Genomic DNA, 19,070 nt, shown 5'->3' with positions numbered 1-19,070 from the left:
ATTTTTGGGACAGAGAGAGACAGAGCATGAACGGGGGAGGGGCAGAGAGAGAGGGAGACACAGAATCGGAAACAGGCTCCAGGCTCCGAGCCATCAGCCCAGAGCCTGACGCGGGGCTCAAACTCACAAACCGCGAGATCGTGACCTGGCTGAAGTCGGACGCTTAACCGACTGCGCCACCCAGGCGCCCCTATGCCTTTTTTGATGTACACCTGTTTTTTCAGTGACTACCTTAAGTCGGGGTTACTAAATGCCTAGACTGCATGTTTTCTTTGAAGGAGAGTCACGGCATAGCTTGTGTCAGAGAATGCCATTGACTGCCTGCAAGCTGCCATTTGCTCTACCGATAAATAAGCAAACAAACAAATATTTTAGAAACTTAAATCAGATTATAATCAATTGAGATACATAGGAATTCTGGCACTTGATCAGTAACTAGTCATTTTTTAAAATTACAGTCATTTTTGCCGAGTGAAAAAGTACTATAATTGAGGAAATAATGTCATGGAAATGGGCATTTCTGAAGAGTCTGGAGGGATTCAACCAAATGAATAGTCCCACTTGTGTAGAAAATGCCCTTATGTGATATTTCTGTAGAAATTTCAGCTATTCAGAAGCCATCAGAAAATCGGAGAGCAAATGCAGCCAAAACGAACATTTGCTAACACCTGCTATTATGTTAAGGTTTTCTATTTTGCACAAAGGAGACTCATCCCATTCAATCAGGGTCTGTTTCTCTCTTTATAACGGCAGATGCCAGATATGATTCTAAGCCCTTTATATGCATTAATTGATTGAATCGTTGCATAACTTTTCAGGTGGATACTTATACTCCTTTTGCAGATGTGAAATTTAATTCTGGAGTGATTCTAAATAGCTCAATTACCCTGTTTTTAAGATCACAGAGAGGTAGAAACAATAAATTAAGCTAGGGGTTGGACTCACTTAGGAGGCAGACACACCGACAGAAGCGACAAAGAAGGTACAGGAGTCTTTTGCAAACAGACGCAGAGCAAAATCCCACCAAGGGCACAAAGACGTGATGATGCAAATCAGCAATAATTAGCCTCTCACCATGATTCTCTCAAATTAGTCTGGAAATTCAGAATACCACTTATAAGGTAGAGAACTGATAAATGGGATGTATGGATTCATAGTTATATTTATAAATGGATTTGTAATTATAGATGCTATCTCTTCTAACTAAAAAACCCTGGAAAACCAACCAAAAAGGGCTTATACCTAATGCATCATGTGGCAAGACCATAAAATATGTCTACAAAAAGATACCCATTTCCTATGTAAGAGCAATAATCAGATACCATCACAATAAAATAATTCACTCATACTAATACCAAAAATATACCCAGAATATCTGTAATAAGAAGCCAAGAAAGTTCTGTAAAGAAAACGGCAAAGCTCTACCAACAAATCTAAAACGTGACTTAAGCAAATTAAGATGTTTACTTTGGTTCTGGATGAAAGAAATAATGTTATAAAGATTGAAATTCTTTCCAGTGTAAGTATACGTTGTACTAGTCAGAACCTTTTCAGTGGCAAGAGAGAGGAACCCAGATAAAACTCGATCAGGCAAAGCACCACCACCCCCCTCCCCCAATCCCATTTACATATGGAAGTGTCAGTATTGTATCTAAACTCAGGCACAACTGGATCCAGGAATCCAATGATGGCATGAGAGCACGAGCCTGTTTGGTGGCTTTCCTCTCAGACCAACTCTCTTCACGTGGCTGCAAAATGTCCATTGGCAGCTCCGAACCCACCATCGCCCTCATAACTGATGATCCCAAATGAAGAGAAAATGAGCCACCGATGAAAAAAATAAATGGAGATGGTGATCAGCAGTGCTGATGAGTAATGGCTTGCATAGGAAAAGGAGAGCTGTTCAGACATCCTGTGCCCCTGAAGTACATGATACTTCTTAGGGAGTACTCCTGCCCCCCAGAATCAAACCTGAAACGACAAAAACTCTGGCTCAGCTATGTAAAAAGAACACACACGCGCACGCACGCACACACCGAGTAAAGGCTGGACAGAAATAAGCCAAAATATTCATTGTGGTTATTTCTGCACCCGTTATTTTGAAAAGTACATTACCTTTTACCTTTTTCTGCACTTTCTAGATTTTCGTTGATAAGTGCTTGTGTTCATTATAATCAGTGAAACAAGAAATATCTAGTTTTACAACTGAGGGAGAGCTAAAAATTCGTATAGAATTTATGTTTAAGTAATCATTCCGAATAACAAAGAAACGGTTACTTTTTTCATATGGAGAAGATGTGGAAATACACACTATCACGTGACAAATTTTTCATCACACGAACGTTTAACATGGCACGCCCCTGGTGCCTGCAGAGTTAAGCTGGAGGTGCCCGCAGACCATAGAGTGGGATGAAGAACCGTTAGTGCATGCGATTGTGCTGTTACTGCTCTGCGAGTTGCAGCTGGGTGCTGGCATCCTATTCTGGGTCTACGGTGATTTCCTCCAGAGTTTCGAGCCGTAAAACCGGACTGTTGATTTTGTTTGCTTCTTTGCAGGCCTCCAGACAGTGGGGATATTCCGAGTTGGAAGCTCAAAAAAGAGAGTGAGACAAGTAAGTGAAAAGGAAAGACCGCGTTGTACGTTTCACATGACTTTCAAATGAATTACCTCATGCAAAGTTCAAGCGTATGCAAATTCATTTCTCAATATCTCTGCGGTATCCTCCCACCAATTAGAGTATAACTGACTCCCAAGAGGTAAAAGGCTCAGAAAGGTTGTGATAGAGTGAGGCTCAAACACTTGAAAGCAAAACATTTGGATGTGTCCATGGCACATACAGCCAAGCAAAACTAATTCATAAACATCTTGTGGAAATGATAAAAGCAGGAGATCCAGAGAGCACCTAAAACAGTAAGTGATAATAAGCAGAAGACTCTTGTATAGCACTTGTTTTTACTAAAATGCAATATGAATAATGCCATTGACATTCTCTTCATATAAGATGCTATTTTTGATCGTTGTACCTTCTCAAAAATAAACAGTTCTTAGTAAGTTTCCGTGAAACCCTCGATCCCCAATTCATTTTGCACGTGGGGACCGCACGCACCCCTTGGTTTCCTTCAGCGCTGTGCCACATTCCCCCAACAGAAGTTTGATACCTAGACTGTCAGGAATCGATGCCTATGATCAGGAAGGTATTTGTGCTCCTGATGGCTTCCCAAAGAGGCAAAAGCCATCCTTTGAAAAAGTAATTCATTTGTTGGCCAAGAGAAAATTAAAATGTTAAGTCTCCTCTCTTGGTTCCGACAGAAAGAAGGAAGTCAGCAACTCAGAAATGGAGGCAACGGAAAGTAATTTTTAGTTGATGAAGCCGAATAAATATTTGTTCATATTAATAAAACTAACTGAAATAAATGCCTCTTTTTTTTTTTGTCAAAACAAAAGGGGCTTCCGAAAGGAGTATTGTCTTTATTTTCCATAGTCACACAAGAGACTATTGAACAGCTTTTAACATTTCACAACAGGACTTGCAAGAAGGAAGATGGTATAGTAACATTTTGGGGACGCTCACCTATGCGGACCTGGAGAACACTTTCAAAACATTACCTTATTGACTCCACCCACCGGCTCTGAGAGTAGCCCCTTCCTTCACCCACTTCCTTTGAGGCTTAGAGAGACTAAGAAACTTAATTCAAGATCACACAGTTTGATCCGTGCTCAATTCAAGATCGGTGTTAAACCCAAGATCACACAATTTGGATTAAGCTCTTTCCGAGGTCCGTTCTTTCTGCACACGTGTGCGCTCAGGGAGGAAACGTGACGTGTTTAAATGATCGCAAGTAGGAGTGATACCAGTGGAAGCCTTTATCGTTCTGGCAGCCTGCTGCGCACTAATGACAACTTGGCTGGAATCGATGAGCAATTCGGGACACTAACGCGCGTTCTGCTCAGGTGGAGAGGAGGCTGGTGTCAGAAATGGTTCCTCAGTTCTATCTGGATCCATCAAAGGGGAAAAAACCTCTGCAGGGAGATTCATTTAAGGATTATCCAATAACAATATAATTGTGGTTATTTAGACTTAGATTCTAGTGTGAAATATGCCTTAACTCCGCATTTTATTTTGAACATCACGTCTTAGCGCCCTGCATTTTTTACTGAGAACGGTTGTCACAATATTAAGAGCTAATTAATCATTTGGGGGATTACCAGTTTGTCGCCAGACTCTGTATCAGTCTGAGAGCTGAGGGTGGAAAAGGACGTTGCCTCTTTATTCCCTACCGTGCTTTGGGAGCCTGTACCGAGGCCTGGTACATGGGAAATTGAACGGATGAATGAATGATTGAACAAATAGATTCTTATGGAAGCTCACTGCATAGAGGTGATTCACGAACTCACATAATTGTTTCCACAGGAGGAAACAGTACATAAGGGAAGTTAGGCTGTCGGTCATGGAAGTAGGGTGTAGGGTTATGACTCCCTTCCTCTCGCTATTGGGTTTTCCTGTTGTTGTAAATGCTAATAAACCGAGTATAATGATGAAGGCAGGAAATCCCTTTGGGAATTGTTAATGAGGCTACTCTGACATCCCTAAGGCACATTTTGTTTAGTAATTGTCATCTTTCAAGCCTTAGTCACAAACGGCTTATGAGGGTTTTTTCATTTCGTTGTTTGCAAGAAAAAAAAACCCTTGCTTTCTTGTTGAGTATTTCTGTAAAATGTCAAAATTCCAACCTAGTAGGATTGCTGACACACAAAACTGCTGTGCAATCGGTTTGTTCCTCCCTCCCACATTTACTGTTGACCTAACCCCTTAGCTCTTCCTCCCAACCTTCTGGATGGTGTTATCAAGCTTTTCTGCCTGCATCATTAACTTCAAACCTACAGATACTTTTATTTAATAATGCATGTTAATATATATATATTCTTTATTATTATTATTAATGCATTATGTATATATGTATATATGTAGTATGCATATATGTATATATGTATATATGTATATGTATACATATATATATGCATGTATATGTGTATACGTATATATGTGCATATATGTGCATATATGTGTGTGTGTGTGTGTGTGTGTATATATATATATATATATATATATTCATGACTGGATGCATAGACTTTGTCGATCAAGGTGACATGTTTTCTTCTCCTTTCCTGTGTCTGCATAAGCCTAATACCACATACTGAATGTCACAGCACTTCCTTTTTTTTATTTTGCTGGACACTGAACATTGAGGTGTGGTGTTATAAGGCTGCCACTTGAACCATTATTTTTCCAGTTACGTGAGGAATTTGACCGCGGGGTCGATGTCTCTCTGGAGGAAGAGCACAGCGTTCATGATGTGGCTGCCCTGTTGAAGGAGTTCCTGAGGGACATGCCGGACCCCCTTCTCACCAGGGAGCTGTACACGGCCTTCATCAATACTCTCTGTGCGTAATACACACATTTGCAGGAATGTGTCCCGGGAGTCCTGGGATGTCCAACTCACTCATCAAACCGTGTGCATGCGTTTCCCAGTACCTCCTTTTGTTCTTATTTATTGGTCTCTAATGAGTGGGCTATTTGGGGGAATTTTGTGAGATTTCCCCAGGGGACAGTTAGCAAGAAGAAAGTTGCGATAGAACAAAGAAGAATTTGGGATGCTTTCAAATGACCCCAGCTCAGTAGAGAGTGCTATATATTGATGCTTTGAAGTAACAGCAAGAGTTCCCGTTGAGTCTGTGCCTAAAAATGAGTTCGCATTACTGGTAGGAGGAAGGAGGGAGCCACAGAAACCCAGAGTGAGAAGAGGCAGCAGGCGACATTCCAGGGAAAGCAGGATGGCATAGTCCAGTGCCGGAATTTTCAATATGGCTGCCCCGGGGCTATAGACGCAGATCCCGTGGAGGCGTAAAGGAAGAGAGGGAGGAGGGACAGGCCAGAGCTGTGTCAGCCTCCATACATTTCTTCCTCCAACGCTACCATTAAAATAGGATCACAAAAGAGAGAGAAGACAGTCATTGTGCCGTGTCTTGGCTACTGCCAACAAAAAGGCAATTCCTTGTGCATTGCTCGACGGAAAAGGGCCTCACATCTGCTATAAACTCAACATGGCGAGTGTTCACCGATTCCCAGTCATCGTTAGTAAATATTTACCGAAAACGAGAGCCTGCGATCCCCAAAGTAAATGATGGGTAATGCCAGGGAAAGGAGGGAGGAGAAAGTAAGCGAAATTAAGTTATCTTTCTACCATGGACTAGAATGCTTTCTCTCGATGTTGCAGCTCCCTGGGTCTGGTTTATCTTCACGGCCTTCATAGAACCTCGTGCTAAGTTGCTAAGCCAGGGCTCCCATTGGGTGGAGTGGAATGTGACTTGCCTTGCTAATCCCTTTCGGAAAGCCGTCAGGAGGGGCCTCTTCTCCGAGCCCCAGTGGTGGGAGCTCCCCCTTTAACTGACTTAGAATGCTTCCTTTTGCCTTGCTTAGTGTTGGAGCCAGAAGAACAGCTGGGTACCTTGCAGCTTCTCATCTACCTTCTACCTCCCTGCAACTGCGACACGCTCCACCGACTCCTCCAGTTCCTCTCCATGGTGGCCAGGCACGCCAACGACAACGTCAGCAAAGATGGGCAAGAGGTAGGCACCCCACCCCCCGCCGCCACCCTGCATGCTGGGACTCGTCCTTTGTCCCCTTGCAGAAGAGTGGGCGTCAGTTCGGTTAAGTGTTTCACCTGGAGGAAAGGACGCCTGCCCTTTCCTGCCCTAGCTGTCCATGTAGAACGAGAACTAGTGTTTTCTCCGGCGGGACAGTTCCTAAGAGCGCACGGGCCCTTAACCTCCTGTGTTTCAAGACGGCTTCCAAACGAGGCTGTCATTTTCCCTGACGGTGCTTTGCTCAACACCTTGAATCTCCGTTGGTATGAAGAGGACAAACGAATGAGCTACGGAGGGGCTTAGGATCATGAACAACACGGAGTCATGGCGATGGGGGAAGATTGCTGTCTTTGTAATTAATTCGATCTGCTTCTTTCACTTGAAGCCCAAATATGAGGCCACGTTATTCTTCCAGTTTGTCCCTCAAGCTCCCATCTGCCCAATAGTTACAAGTCTGGTGTCCTTTCTCTCCTTAAACCGTCCCGCCAAGACAGGCCAGCTCAACGCAACGGAGGGTCAGTCCTGCTTCCAAACCAGGTGAAGGAACTGCACGGTCCTGTGGGCCCTTTTGGGATGTTCTTGTTGAGCCCGGTCCCCGCTCGGGCCCTAGTGTGACCCCACCCTCTGCCCATTTGAAGTCCTGGGCTCTGGTTCTCTTTGGTCACACTCATATGCTTCGAGGTGTTTTTTGGTTTCACCCTTGGGCAAAGGAGATGCCGGCTTCAATTTCAGGTGACCATTTAGCCAGCATCCTGTTTAATCTTGACCTTACCAAGAGATCTGTATCCCTTTTGGATACCATGCCGTCATACTTCTTGACCTTGGATTCCCCAGGTGATCTCAGACCCTTTACTACGCTCACACTCGTTACAAATCAGATGAGAAGAGGCCAAAGGCATTCCAAATTTATTTAAACACAGAAACTTTTCTCTTCAATCCTTGTTAAGCAGAACTCAGCTCTATCATGGATTCTGTTCTGTTTGTCAAATTTCTTTGCTAAAAATCATGGTTATATATATATATATATATATATATATATATATATATATGAAAACATATATATGTTTTCACTTTAATCCAGAACGACAATTTTGCAGTTCTTATCTTCAACCTTCCAGTTGGCGTAAGGATGGAACTTTCCTGAGTTAGCCATTTATCTCTATAGTAGTGATAGTTAGTGAACCCTCTGCTGACTTTAGGCTTCATAATATGGCACTGACACCTGATTTCAGCAGACACAGCTCTTCTGGGGATATGCTGTAATTCTCATAATTGTTAAGTAGTTATATTACCCGTCTGGGTGTCGTCCTTTATCAGCTACTGATGTAACAGAAACCATAGACTCCTCTGCCTAATCATTGGGTAGAGGCAGGACCCTGTCTGTGTGATTAAGGAGGCAGCGAGGAAAGCAGAAAGTCCAATTGAAGTCACTCTCGCGTTTTTTACAATTCATTTTCAGATGCTCCGTCCAAGGGCGGAACAGGCCTCCATTACTTATGCCCGAAAGAAGAAAATACTCCTAGACAGGTCCCAATGAAACTTAGCATGTTTCCATTGATGTATCTCCCGCCTCGTGCTGGCTGTGCTCCAGGGGCCCCATACGTTACAGCGCTTCCTCCCCTACGCAAGACAGATATAGTTGCCTCCGTGTTTCAGAGGTAGAAACCGGGGCCTAGAGGGGCTAAGTAACTTACCTCGTGGCCCACAGGGAGCTCCACTTACGGTTGTGCGTGTTGCTTACTCGTGCATTTCACAACTCTGGGGGAGGGCACTGTGCACCCCACAGTCGCTGTGGATTTGCAGAGTTAGTAAGACCATAGCCCAGAAGATGGCACGAAAATATCTTGAGGAAGGGGCTCCTTCTTCCAATTCACGCAACGTTGTCATATTGAAGAGGGGGCGGGGCGGTCCAGTGACTAGTAGTTACAGCGGTGGCTCAAACCCAAAGTGGTCTAGCTTACTAAGAGCAGAAATCTAGAATAGAAATTAGGAAAAACCCTCCACTGGGGGTCTAGTTCAAGGTCTTCCAGCTCCCGTGCGATTGATGTTTGGGAGCAGGGAATTGTTGTAGGGGCTACCCTGTGAATTCTGGAATGCTTAGTAGCATCTCTGGCCTCGGCCCACCTGATGCCGGTAGCAGCTCCCCGCCATGCCCCAGGTGTGACCAACCGAAAGCATCTCTAGACATTACCAAAGATCCTGTGGGGGCCGGGAGAGGGGGGAAAAGTCACCCCTGGTTGAGAACACTCGGTAGCTTTTATAACTAAGTGACCATGTGTTCTTGGAGAAATCTATTAACCTTCCTAAACCTGAGTTCTGAGCTTTGGGGATAAAACTTCTTCAACCGGCATCGCACAGCGGTTGAGAAGAGTGGTTTACTCTAAGGAATATGCAGATATCCCAGTAACAGCAAGGTTGTACAGGGAGACAAGAGTTCGCAAGGGTTTCTAGACACCCTTGGCCTAAACCTTGAATCAAAACGAAGGGCTAGGAATCAAACGTTAAAGCAGCAGGGGAAATATGAGGAGAGTGTTGTTTCTGTGAATTGGTTCGAAGTCGTGGGAAAACAGGTGGCCCACGCAGCCATCTTGGATTCGAGTAAAGGCCATAGAGTGGGAAGGTCCTGGTGAGGTTTGAGGGGAAATTGGGCTGTGTTTGTAGAGTGCTGAATGCCTTTGTAAGGGAATAGGTGCTTAATTCTTTTAAGCCCTGAATCTCTGGAAGGATTCCACTAAGGTAGTATCACCCACGCTGTAGATTGGTTAGAGGCAGGGAGAGAGCGAGTGGGGCGGCTTTTGTATAAATAGCAATATGGAAACCAGCAGTTCACGTTGTAAATGTCTCCACATAACAGTGGCCTTGGCATTTGAATCGCGTACGTCCTGAGCACCTATCTGAGTTTCTCTAAACGAGTGAGTGTTGTTGTTCAGGAATTTTCGTATTACTCTTCCTCGGATGCTGTGGCCTCTGGGAGGTGGCGGAGGCAAGGACACAAGGCAAAGAGAGAATTAGGGAATGCAGTGAGGACTCACTCCGGAGCTGCAGAGAAAAAGTGGCGAGTGTGGTCCAGAAAGGTTAAGAGGGGCATCACCGAGGAGACTGAGTTTAAACCGCGCATCAGCGGGCGCGTAGGGATTGAATGTCAGCTCCGCTCAGGGATGGGAATTAGCGAAAAACCCCTCTGGTCGAAGTAGGAGCGGACGGAGAGGAACTAGAGAGAGGTTGTTGGCTTAATGTTTGGTGGTAGAGAATACAGGCCGAGCGCAGTGGAGGGAGGCAAAAATCAAACTGTAAACTACCGTCAAGAAACAAAGCAGTTTTCGACTTTTCCTCTTTCCTGTTTGGTGGTTTGGGTTAGGTGCGTTATCTATTTGTTGGATAGTTGTTATGGCTCGGAGCATGAAGAAGGGGGGCCAGCACATCTAGAAGCTTGGAGGCTCACACAGGGTCTAGCCAGCGCCTTGCCACATGAACTTGTTTCTGTAAAACAGAGGAAGAGGGAAACGTACAGAGTTGGGTGGGGGAGGTCATTTTTCTCCTCGATAAAATGAACGTAATATTTCCTTTCGAACTGGCACCTAAAATTTACTGCATCCCTAACTGCTAGGATCTTACAGATTTTGAAAAGACGGACCTGGGGAAAATTGTTGGCTCGTCCGTCAGTGCTTTTCTTGGGGAAAAGAATGGTATTTTAGCAAATCAGGGTGTTTAGCTATCAGTGTTTGCTTTGTTTCATTCCATTTTGTCTACTATCTGCTTTGCTCCTTGGGGGAGAAGAGAAATTCCCAAACGTACGAAAGATTTCATTTATTTTTGAAAGAATATTGCAGGAACATAACTGAGACCTCTTGAGCCGTGGGTTCCCAGGTTGTCCAGGAACCCTCCGGTATCGCACGGAAAATGTGGTATAACTATGCACCGTTTGGGTGAGAGAGTCCATGGCCGGCCTCATTTCTTCAAGGAGTCTACGAGGCACAAAAGGAGTCATGAGCCACCAACATAAAGCTGACATTAGTGATCTTTGAGGAGGTGCATACCTCTACAGAATGGGAGGTTGGCTTTGGAACCAGAGCAGGCCCACTGCCTCGCTCTCCCTACCCTGAGTCCAGCTCCCCCGACCCTTTAAAGCTAGTGTTCCCATTGCCCCATATTCTGTGACAGGGGCCGGGGGCCACCATGCAAGGGTGACGGGTGGGAGGCGCAGGGTCGGGACAAAGATGCAGGGTGGCTTCTCGGGTCTGGGCTCCGGGCATCACTTCCCTGTCTGTCGAAAAAGGACAACAGCCCAGCTGCTTCATGAGCTTATAGTGCAAAAGAATTGAAACAGCCCGTGGGAAGTTCCTACTCCGGGGACTGTACGTGCCAAACTTGTAATACATGTGAGCGAGTCATATTCTGTTTAGAAACGATCTAGGACGCTTATTGGGTAAAGAGAAAATTGTTCCTTTAATTGGCTGGCTAATCATTAACTAGCGAACTGCCCCCAAGCGCACATGGTTATAACCTGGACATATGGATACGTAGATGCTGACACACGAGCACAGGAGTGAAGGCTGTCTGCGAACAGTCTCCTTTCCAGGTTCAAAAGCAGTAAACCGAAGACAGATCAAAACAAAACAAAAATGCGTTAACAAGCCCCAGCAGCATGGTCTGCAGCTGGGATCTATGTACAATTTTACAGATGGATTGAATTGCATTCCCAGAATAGCAACAGGAGAAGAAGGGAACGGAAACCGAGTTCTGGATCGTCCTTGTACTAAACATTCTTTTAAAAGAAAACAAAATCTTCTATTTGTTAATGTTAAAAAAAAAAATCAGGGAAAACCCTGATAGGACTTTAAGAGGAGGGGAGGGGAGGCCCTCGAGATGCCTGAGCTCTCAAGGGATGAATTTGAAAATGACACCTATTTCAGTTTATCCTTAGCCATAAACTTCCAGGAAGAGAAATGAAAAATAAAGGGAAAAAACATGGCAGGGTTTGTATGAATGAAATAAAACAGAGACAAAATAGTTGAACCGTCCTACACAAAGAGCACTTCCTTGAAAGTTCCCAGTGTTGACCATTCAAAAGCATTTCACTTGGCAGGAAACCTGAAAACAGGCTCCCCTTCCAAAAATAGCACCCACTGTGTGCCACTCGGGGCCACGCGGGGATGGCAGGGCCGGGTAGCCGCAAGCTCGGGGCTCCCCAGGACAAGGGTCAGACCAGGAGTCTCTCTCGTGGCTGTGAACCCGGACTCTTGAATTCTGCTCTGTGTGCCCGGGTGCCCCTCGAAGGTTGGGCACATCTCCCCAGGCTGAGCAGCCATGGTTCCCGGATGTATCCCTGCATTGCTCGATTTTCAACTCGTATCAACAAGAGAAATAAACATGTGCCTGGATCGGTGGTTCTCGCTCAAGGGCAGTCTAGCCCCCCGGGGGACTCGCGGCAATGGCCTTGCCTGCCTCTCCTGCAGCGCCCTTTGCCGCACTGGCATGCCTCGATGTGTTTTACGTGTTTCTGTTTTCCCATCCAGCGTTCTTCCTGCAGTGGAATTGTCCCTTGCCCCAGCCCCTCCACTTCTTCCTTCATGGTGTTGTGCAAATATTGCCACCTCTTTGGAGTGTCCCGGGGGCCTCCAGCGCTGATAGCTTCATACTTTGTACTCGCCACTTGGGCCTGATATGTCTGTTTCCCCTCTAGAAAGTGAACTCTTTAAAATAAGGACTGTGGTGTCATCATTGTTGAAAATTGTTTAAATAGTGAGAATCCATGAAAACCGTATAGCCTATGGTAGGTGCTTAGTGGGTGATTTAATAGAGAGATGATGAATGGATGGATGCAGGGATGGATGCAGGGATAGATGGAGGGCTGGCTGGTGGATAGATGGATGGATGGTTGGTTAGATGGATGGATGGACGGACATCAGTAGTTTTTAAAAGCAGACAGGGTAGACATTTATAGAGTGCCGGTTTCACAACGAATAACTTAGAGACGTAAAATTGTGCTTAATATGCTATTGAAATGACCAGGGAGCTATGAGAGTCAATCCAAGATACGAAGCAAAAGGAAAATGACAGTGCTCCTCACGGATTCTTCCAGAAATGATACAGTCCTTGCAGAAAAGAAAGGGGAAAAGGTTCCTTCGATTACTGAACCACCCAGCAGTTTGAAAAGCAAAAATAACACCAATCCTTGTATTCCCCGCTCTTGTAGGTCACTGGGAACAAAATGACATCTCTAAACTTGGCCACCATATTTGGACCCAACCTGCTGCACAAGCAGAAATCCTCAGACAAAGAATTCTCGGTCCAGAGTTCAGCCCGGGCTGAGGAGAGCACAGCCATCATCGCTGTGGTACAGAAGATGATTGAAAATTATGAAGCCCTGTTCATGGTAAGTGGCTCTTCTTTTGCACGACATCTCAGTAAATGGCCTATTAATTCTCTTTAGTGGCATAATGAGACCCATGCACACCGTGTTCTGCTCTAGAGTGCCGGTCGTTGCCTGAATTCGTTGGCAACCAGACAGTTTCAGTAGACGTAGAAATTCACATAGCTGTAATGCCACTGGAAATTTGCGATTCCATGTTTAAACAAACCTACCCAAGTTATAAATTTCATTTCGTCGGCCCCTAAACAACGGTCACAATTTGGAGTCATTTAGTTATTCAGGTAGCAATGTCCTTGCTCAAAAGTATTGATAAAACCCTTCTTTGGGGAATTATGTGTGGCCCTCATGAATTCACGTAATTCATGACCGTCTCCATCAATGGCACCTCCTGCAAGGTCCATCTTGACATTCTAGCTGCTCCACGAAGCCTCACCTCTCTCTCCCATGTCCTTCTCATGTCACTTCTCTGTCCCGTGAACTCCATTACTGTTCTTATTGATGTTTATCCTACTCAACATTGTGTTACAGTCATTTATGACTCTTTCCCTTAGTAGTTTATAAATGCATTTGAAACACGGGCTGTGCCCTCGTTATCTCCTCTCTGTATCCTCTGTGCACTTTTGGAAGGCCCTCCATCTGGCAGGCACTCAATAAATATTCTTTTTTATTTGTATTGAATTACCAGTTCCTGTTTTGCTTCAAAACACCACCCCGCTCACTCCCACTTCCCTTGAAACATTAGAACAAATGCCAACTCTCTTCTATTTCTGTTCACCACTCCTATCGCATATCAGAATGTACAGGAACTTTCTCCATGTTTCCTCTCCCATTTCTCCTGTCAACTTGCAAGCACTCATCATAAATCTTACCTATTCTGCTAGAGCCTCGTGTGGCTTCTTCCCGAGTATGCTAGTTCCCTCTTTTGAATCTCCTTAGTATTTCGTCTACATTTATCAAATGCCTCGCATTAGATTTACTTCCATGCTTGTCTTACACCAATTATTATATTTTTTTTGTACAAATTATTATATTTTTTTTTTGTACATTTGAGAGCCAGTGCTTTAGAATCTTTGCCCTCCGTGTCTTACCTGTGTGATCGTGACCCAGTAACTCAGCGCTCAATAAGCATCGATTTCAGCTTCCGTGAAGTGGGAAAAAAATAAAAATGCGACCTATTTCCCAGGGTGGTGCCCAGAATCATTTGATATGTGAAAACATTCTGCAGACTGTAAAATTCTGTGCAAACGTTAATTAATAATTGTATCAGTTGGGCCACATGAGCTGGCTCAAGTCTCAGTATTTTTGCACAACAGACGTAAATACCTTGTTGACATAAAGTTTAATCAGATGTTTGTCAGACGGCCTTGCAGCTAACAATTTAGGGACTTTAGCTCCTTGCATCTTGAGACCCTGCGACCCCCTAGGATTTTATGGGAGAACCCAGAAGGGCCACCCATCATGGCTACTCAAATCCCATCGCGCAAGCCATACTTAACTGCAAGGGAAGCTGGGAAATGGATTCCTGCTGGGTGCCCAGGAAGAAGAGAAAAGGGATTTACATTCAATGAAAAGTTCACTGAGGCAGAGCGGGCTCTTGCTCGTCTTTGACTCTCTGAAGCGCCGTCCCTGTGTTGCACACAATAAGCTCTCAAAAAAATGTAGAATTAGTCATTGCTTGTATATAAGTTTCACACTTCAGCCAAAATGCTCATAATTAATTACGTGTTGGGATGAGTCAAATATCTGAACTTCTCAACATTTTCTTCAAGTTTTAAGTCACATATCATCTTGCCAAGTCGTTTTGGCATTACTTCATGCTCTCTGGATTTTTTTTTTAACAAAATAATACCTCTTGCCAGTCTTAATTCTGTTCTCTAAATTCTATATTCTAAGCAAAGTTCTTTAGATAAAACCACAAACCATCGGGCATTTCTCATCCAGTCGGATGCTAACACAGCCAGTCTCGGCCTCCTTGAAAGCACAGTTGCCGCCATTTTCATTGTGTCATTCCCCTCCTTCCCATTTCCTGCCACCCGGACTACTACAAACAGCGGAAGAACACAGTCTTCCACCTTTTCCAGCATTTTCCAAACATGCTTTTCGCTTGCTGTTCTCAGTAGAGATTGATATTGAGAGTCTTCTTGGGTAGTAGCTCCTACTTGTGCTCCCCAGTTGTGGCCTTTACTTCTCAGTGAGGCCTTTCCTGGCCACCTTGTCTACGACACAGCCCCTCCCCCCGCCCACCATGTACACTCATCACTACTAACACAGGGTTTGTACTCATTTCTCTTGTTTGTTGCGTGTTTCCCCACTACAACACAAGCTCCATGACAGGATGAATTTGTGGCCTTTACCATCTACTTCCTTTACAGCATTATCCCCGTGCCTGACACATGGTAGAAACCCAAGCGATAGTGGTTGAATTAATGAGTGACTCCATGGTAGTTCTGGGACATATGATTTCCATATTGTTAATCTTTACTCCTTATACATATCAAAAGGTTTAAACGCGGGGGAATTAAGGACACCTTTGTCAGAGTATGTGAGCCATTACTATAAGCATTCTTGATTTCCTTAGACAGATGATGGGAATTGTGTATTGAGGAAAAAAAGTTGTGAGGTAGGGGGAGAGGTGGGCCAGAGACCCCAGGCCAGGGCCCGTAAAAAGCAAACCGACTCTGGAGTCAGAGAACTTGGCTATAGCCCCGTCTTTGCCACACATTAACTTTGTGACGTCACCTTCTGAGATTTCCATCTCTTTAGTTATCAAAGGACGAGGTTAGAATGAACAAGATCCAAGCTCCCTTCTAGTTCTAAACTCTGCATGGCTCTATGCCCTCACACTGATTTTGCCTCTTTTATGTCTACAAAGCACAAAAGAATCCCATCACTTTGTACGCTGTCTTGGCATATTTGGCATTTCAGAATCTAGTTGGTTATACCAAAGCCGACGGCTGCGTTGGCACAGCTGCTCTGCGTGGGCGGACAAATTTTGTTTTGTGTTTTTAAAGAAGCTTTCGGAATTAGTACAATAATTCCAAACAAGGAAGGCTGAAGCCTGATGGTTGAAGTGTGTTAGCCGTTGTGCCGTTTCACAGCTTTCGGAAGGATTTATGAGCTCCGAAAGGAAGGCTTTGTTCCCCGTTGGCATCAGACAGGAAGACCTGTCAGAAAAGGTGGCTGCGAGTTTGTCCGTGAAGGCAGAATGCACCTGCCTGGAGGCAGCGCTTCCTTCGAAGAATGGATAGAAGGGCTAGAGAGACCCGCAGAGGCCTGGCGAGGACCCAGGGTTTGTTCTGAGTGTTAGTAATGTCCTTCATTTTCTGATGTTGGGACTGCCTCTCCCACATGGCCAGTATGTGAGTTAATGAGAGAAGGCGGAGAAGAACCTGGCTTTGTCTCATCATACACAACAGGCGCCTCGATCCAGAGGCTGACGCACGGTTCCAGAGTCTGGCTAGGACGGGCTAGCACACCGGTTGTGTGCTTCTCGGACGCTGGCTCGGAAATGCTAGAGCTGGAGAGAGGTCCTGATAACAGCCATCATGAGCACGCTATCAAAACTCAGGGCAGCAGATGGTAACAGTCGTTCTCAAACTTGAGCGTGCAGCAGGGTGGCAAGGAAATTTGCCCAACCTTCAGATTCCCGCGCCACGCTCCAGAGAATCAGATGGGGTAGCGCTGGGATGGGGCCCAGGAATCCACACTTTCTCATGAACGCCTCCTGGCCGTTCTGGTCATCTCTGAACCACGCCTTGGGAAACCACATCTTGGGGAATCCCCAAGAGGCGGGAAAGACCATGAGCTTGGGAAGGCGCTACCAGAATTCAAATCCGTGCTCGGCTGTATATTTGCCGTGGGATCTCGGGCCCATGCTCAACGTCACTAAGCCTTCGTTTTCCCGTAGTACAAAAGCGAGATGAAGTCACCTAATTTATAGGATCATTTTGAGAATTAGAAATGACACTTTAAGACGCTTGGGACAAGAACTGACATAGACTAGGCACGCAAATAAGAAAGATCACTGCTCTTCTTACATGAAATTGATAAGATGCTGCCCTATCACAGCACTTTTAAAGGTGTCGCCTCCGTGGCAAAGCCCACCCTGCCGGCTCTGTAGAAGCATGACCTGCTCCCACATGTACAGAGTCCCTAGCACCCGTCACCTGTTAACTCGCTGTATAACTTATTTATTGTGCTTATTGAAACCCGATAGAACGTGCAAACTTTCTGAAGGCAGGGATTCTCATTTCTTTTGTCCACTGGCGCTCCAAAAGGCAAATAATATATTATTGGTTGAATAAGTGCAACAATATATTGCCAGAAAAATACGCATTTCTGTTGTTTGTTTGTTTGTTTCTGGTTCAGTGCCCATACCCCTTAGATCCCCTCGCCTTTAAATTATGACCCTGTATTTCGCACATCAATGGTTGAATAACTGGATAACATGAAATGATGCTCTCTGGGAACACTGGAAATAAGGGAAGGGTCATGCATATCCGGAAACAGTCTCTGGTATCTTTGTAAGGCAGAAAGCATTCCCCGACTAAATCATTGGCGCGTGCATCGTTCTGAGTCGTTGCTCAGACATACATAACATAACCGAGGCTTGGCAACTCCAGAGAAAAGTCATTGCCGCTCCTGGAATCAGTAAGAGCTTCAGAGCAGAGTGGAGAGAACTGTCAGCCCATTCTGAGGGCCAATGCTAACTGATTCCTCCCCGGGCTCCTTTTTGGAGAGAGGGAAAGTGGAGCCGGCACCCCCTTCTAGGCCCGTGAAGAGCCCAGCGTGCAGCGGAGACGTGGGAACGCCAGCGCACTCCCACCCCGCTGCTTCGTCAGCCGGAGCTGGGGACCAGCCCCGCGCACATGGGAATTTTCAACTGAGAACAACCCGGAGCAAGGGTCACAGGCCGACGCGAGGATTCCAGGCTCGGAGGCCAAGCCCCGCTTTGTGTTCTCTCCATTCCCCGATGCAAATTGCATTTTCTTAAAACCGCTTTTGCGTGCCAAGTCCAAGGGAGTCAAGCAGTGATCCGGGTCATCGAATGGGAAACCACCCCCTACCAACGTATCTGGAGAATTCTATATGATTTCCATTTCCTTTTTCATACAACCACTGTTGCTTTTTTTTTTTCTTAATGTTTTGGGTTTTTTGTTTTTTGTTTTTTTTGAGAGATAGACAGAGTGCAAGCTGGGGAGAGGCAGAGACAGAGAGGGAGACGCAGAATCCGAAGCAGGCTCCAGGCTGTGAGCTGTCGGCACAGAGCCCGACGCGGGGCTCGAACTCACAAACGAGATCATGACCTGAGCCGAAGTTGGACGCTTAACCGACTGAGCCACCCAGGCACCCCCGTGTAGTTTTTTTTTTACTTTTTTTTTTAAATAACCACTGCTTATGTCCCAGGGCTCAGGCCGGTCTTTGTGTACCTCAGCAGCACCGTGTCGTGAGGAGCAAGCCAAGAGAGTTTGCCCAAGTGACGCGGCAGCTAAGTGAATTATTTCTACAGCATGAGGCCCCCCAAAGACAAGGTGCATTAATATGGTGTCTCGCATGTGGAGTCCATTTGGAGGAGGAAGAGAGAGGCAATTTTAGCCCGTTTGAAAATGGGGAGCAGAGTGCTATTAACAGCATTCATCCCTCTGGACGAATCGTAACACCGCCCCGCTGGATGTCCAGGCCCAGCTCCCATTCCTTGGGGATGTCCAGCTCCCATTCCTTCTGGAGCCTGTTCACCTGGTCCCTGCCCACAGTGACAGAACGCAGGCACCCCTGGCGACACACAGGCAGGGAGGGGCGGAGGCCCTAGTGGGTTTCACCGCCTTTACCCTGTGGCCGTGGAGCAAGGACTGCTGGTTTTTCTTCGTCATCCTTCCTGGCATCTCCCCCCACCTTCCCCATCTCCACGGGTCCTGGGCTCCTCGACTCTGTTTGTTCAGTAACATGCCCTAGTTGCCAAACACGCATGTATCGGGCACTTAAGAGAAACGTGTTGAACTTAAACGCATTCTGACCCTCCAGATGCACCCAGAGCCCCTTACATAATAGGAA

The 19,070-nt window shown here is 45.6% G+C and overlaps 1 protein-coding gene across 3 annotated transcripts in view; it reads left to right on the top strand.

The window, feature by feature from the left end:
- Positions 1–19,070, top strand: part of ARHGAP6 (Rho GTPase activating protein 6) — a 232,767-nt gene that overhangs the window by 189,170 nt on the left and 24,527 nt on the right. For all 3 annotated transcript variants that reach the window (XM_030306166.1, XM_030306164.1, XM_030306165.1), the window contains 4 exons: positions 2,557–2,612; positions 5,293–5,443; positions 6,480–6,628; positions 12,843–13,022. In XM_030306166.1, the coding sequence (XP_030162026.1) occupies positions 2,557–2,612; positions 5,293–5,443; positions 6,480–6,628; positions 12,843–13,022 (536 nt within the window). The remainder of the gene's footprint in view (positions 1–2,556; positions 2,613–5,292; positions 5,444–6,479; positions 6,629–12,842; positions 13,023–19,070) is intronic.

Source organism: Lynx canadensis, chromosome X (genome assembly GCF_007474595.2).
Source record: "Lynx canadensis isolate LIC74 chromosome X, mLynCan4.pri.v2, whole genome shotgun sequence".
Lineage (NCBI taxonomy): Eukaryota > Metazoa > Chordata > Mammalia > Carnivora > Felidae > Lynx > Lynx canadensis.
The sequence above is the reverse complement of the archived record's forward strand: the minus strand, read 5'-3'. Positions and strand labels throughout refer to the sequence as shown.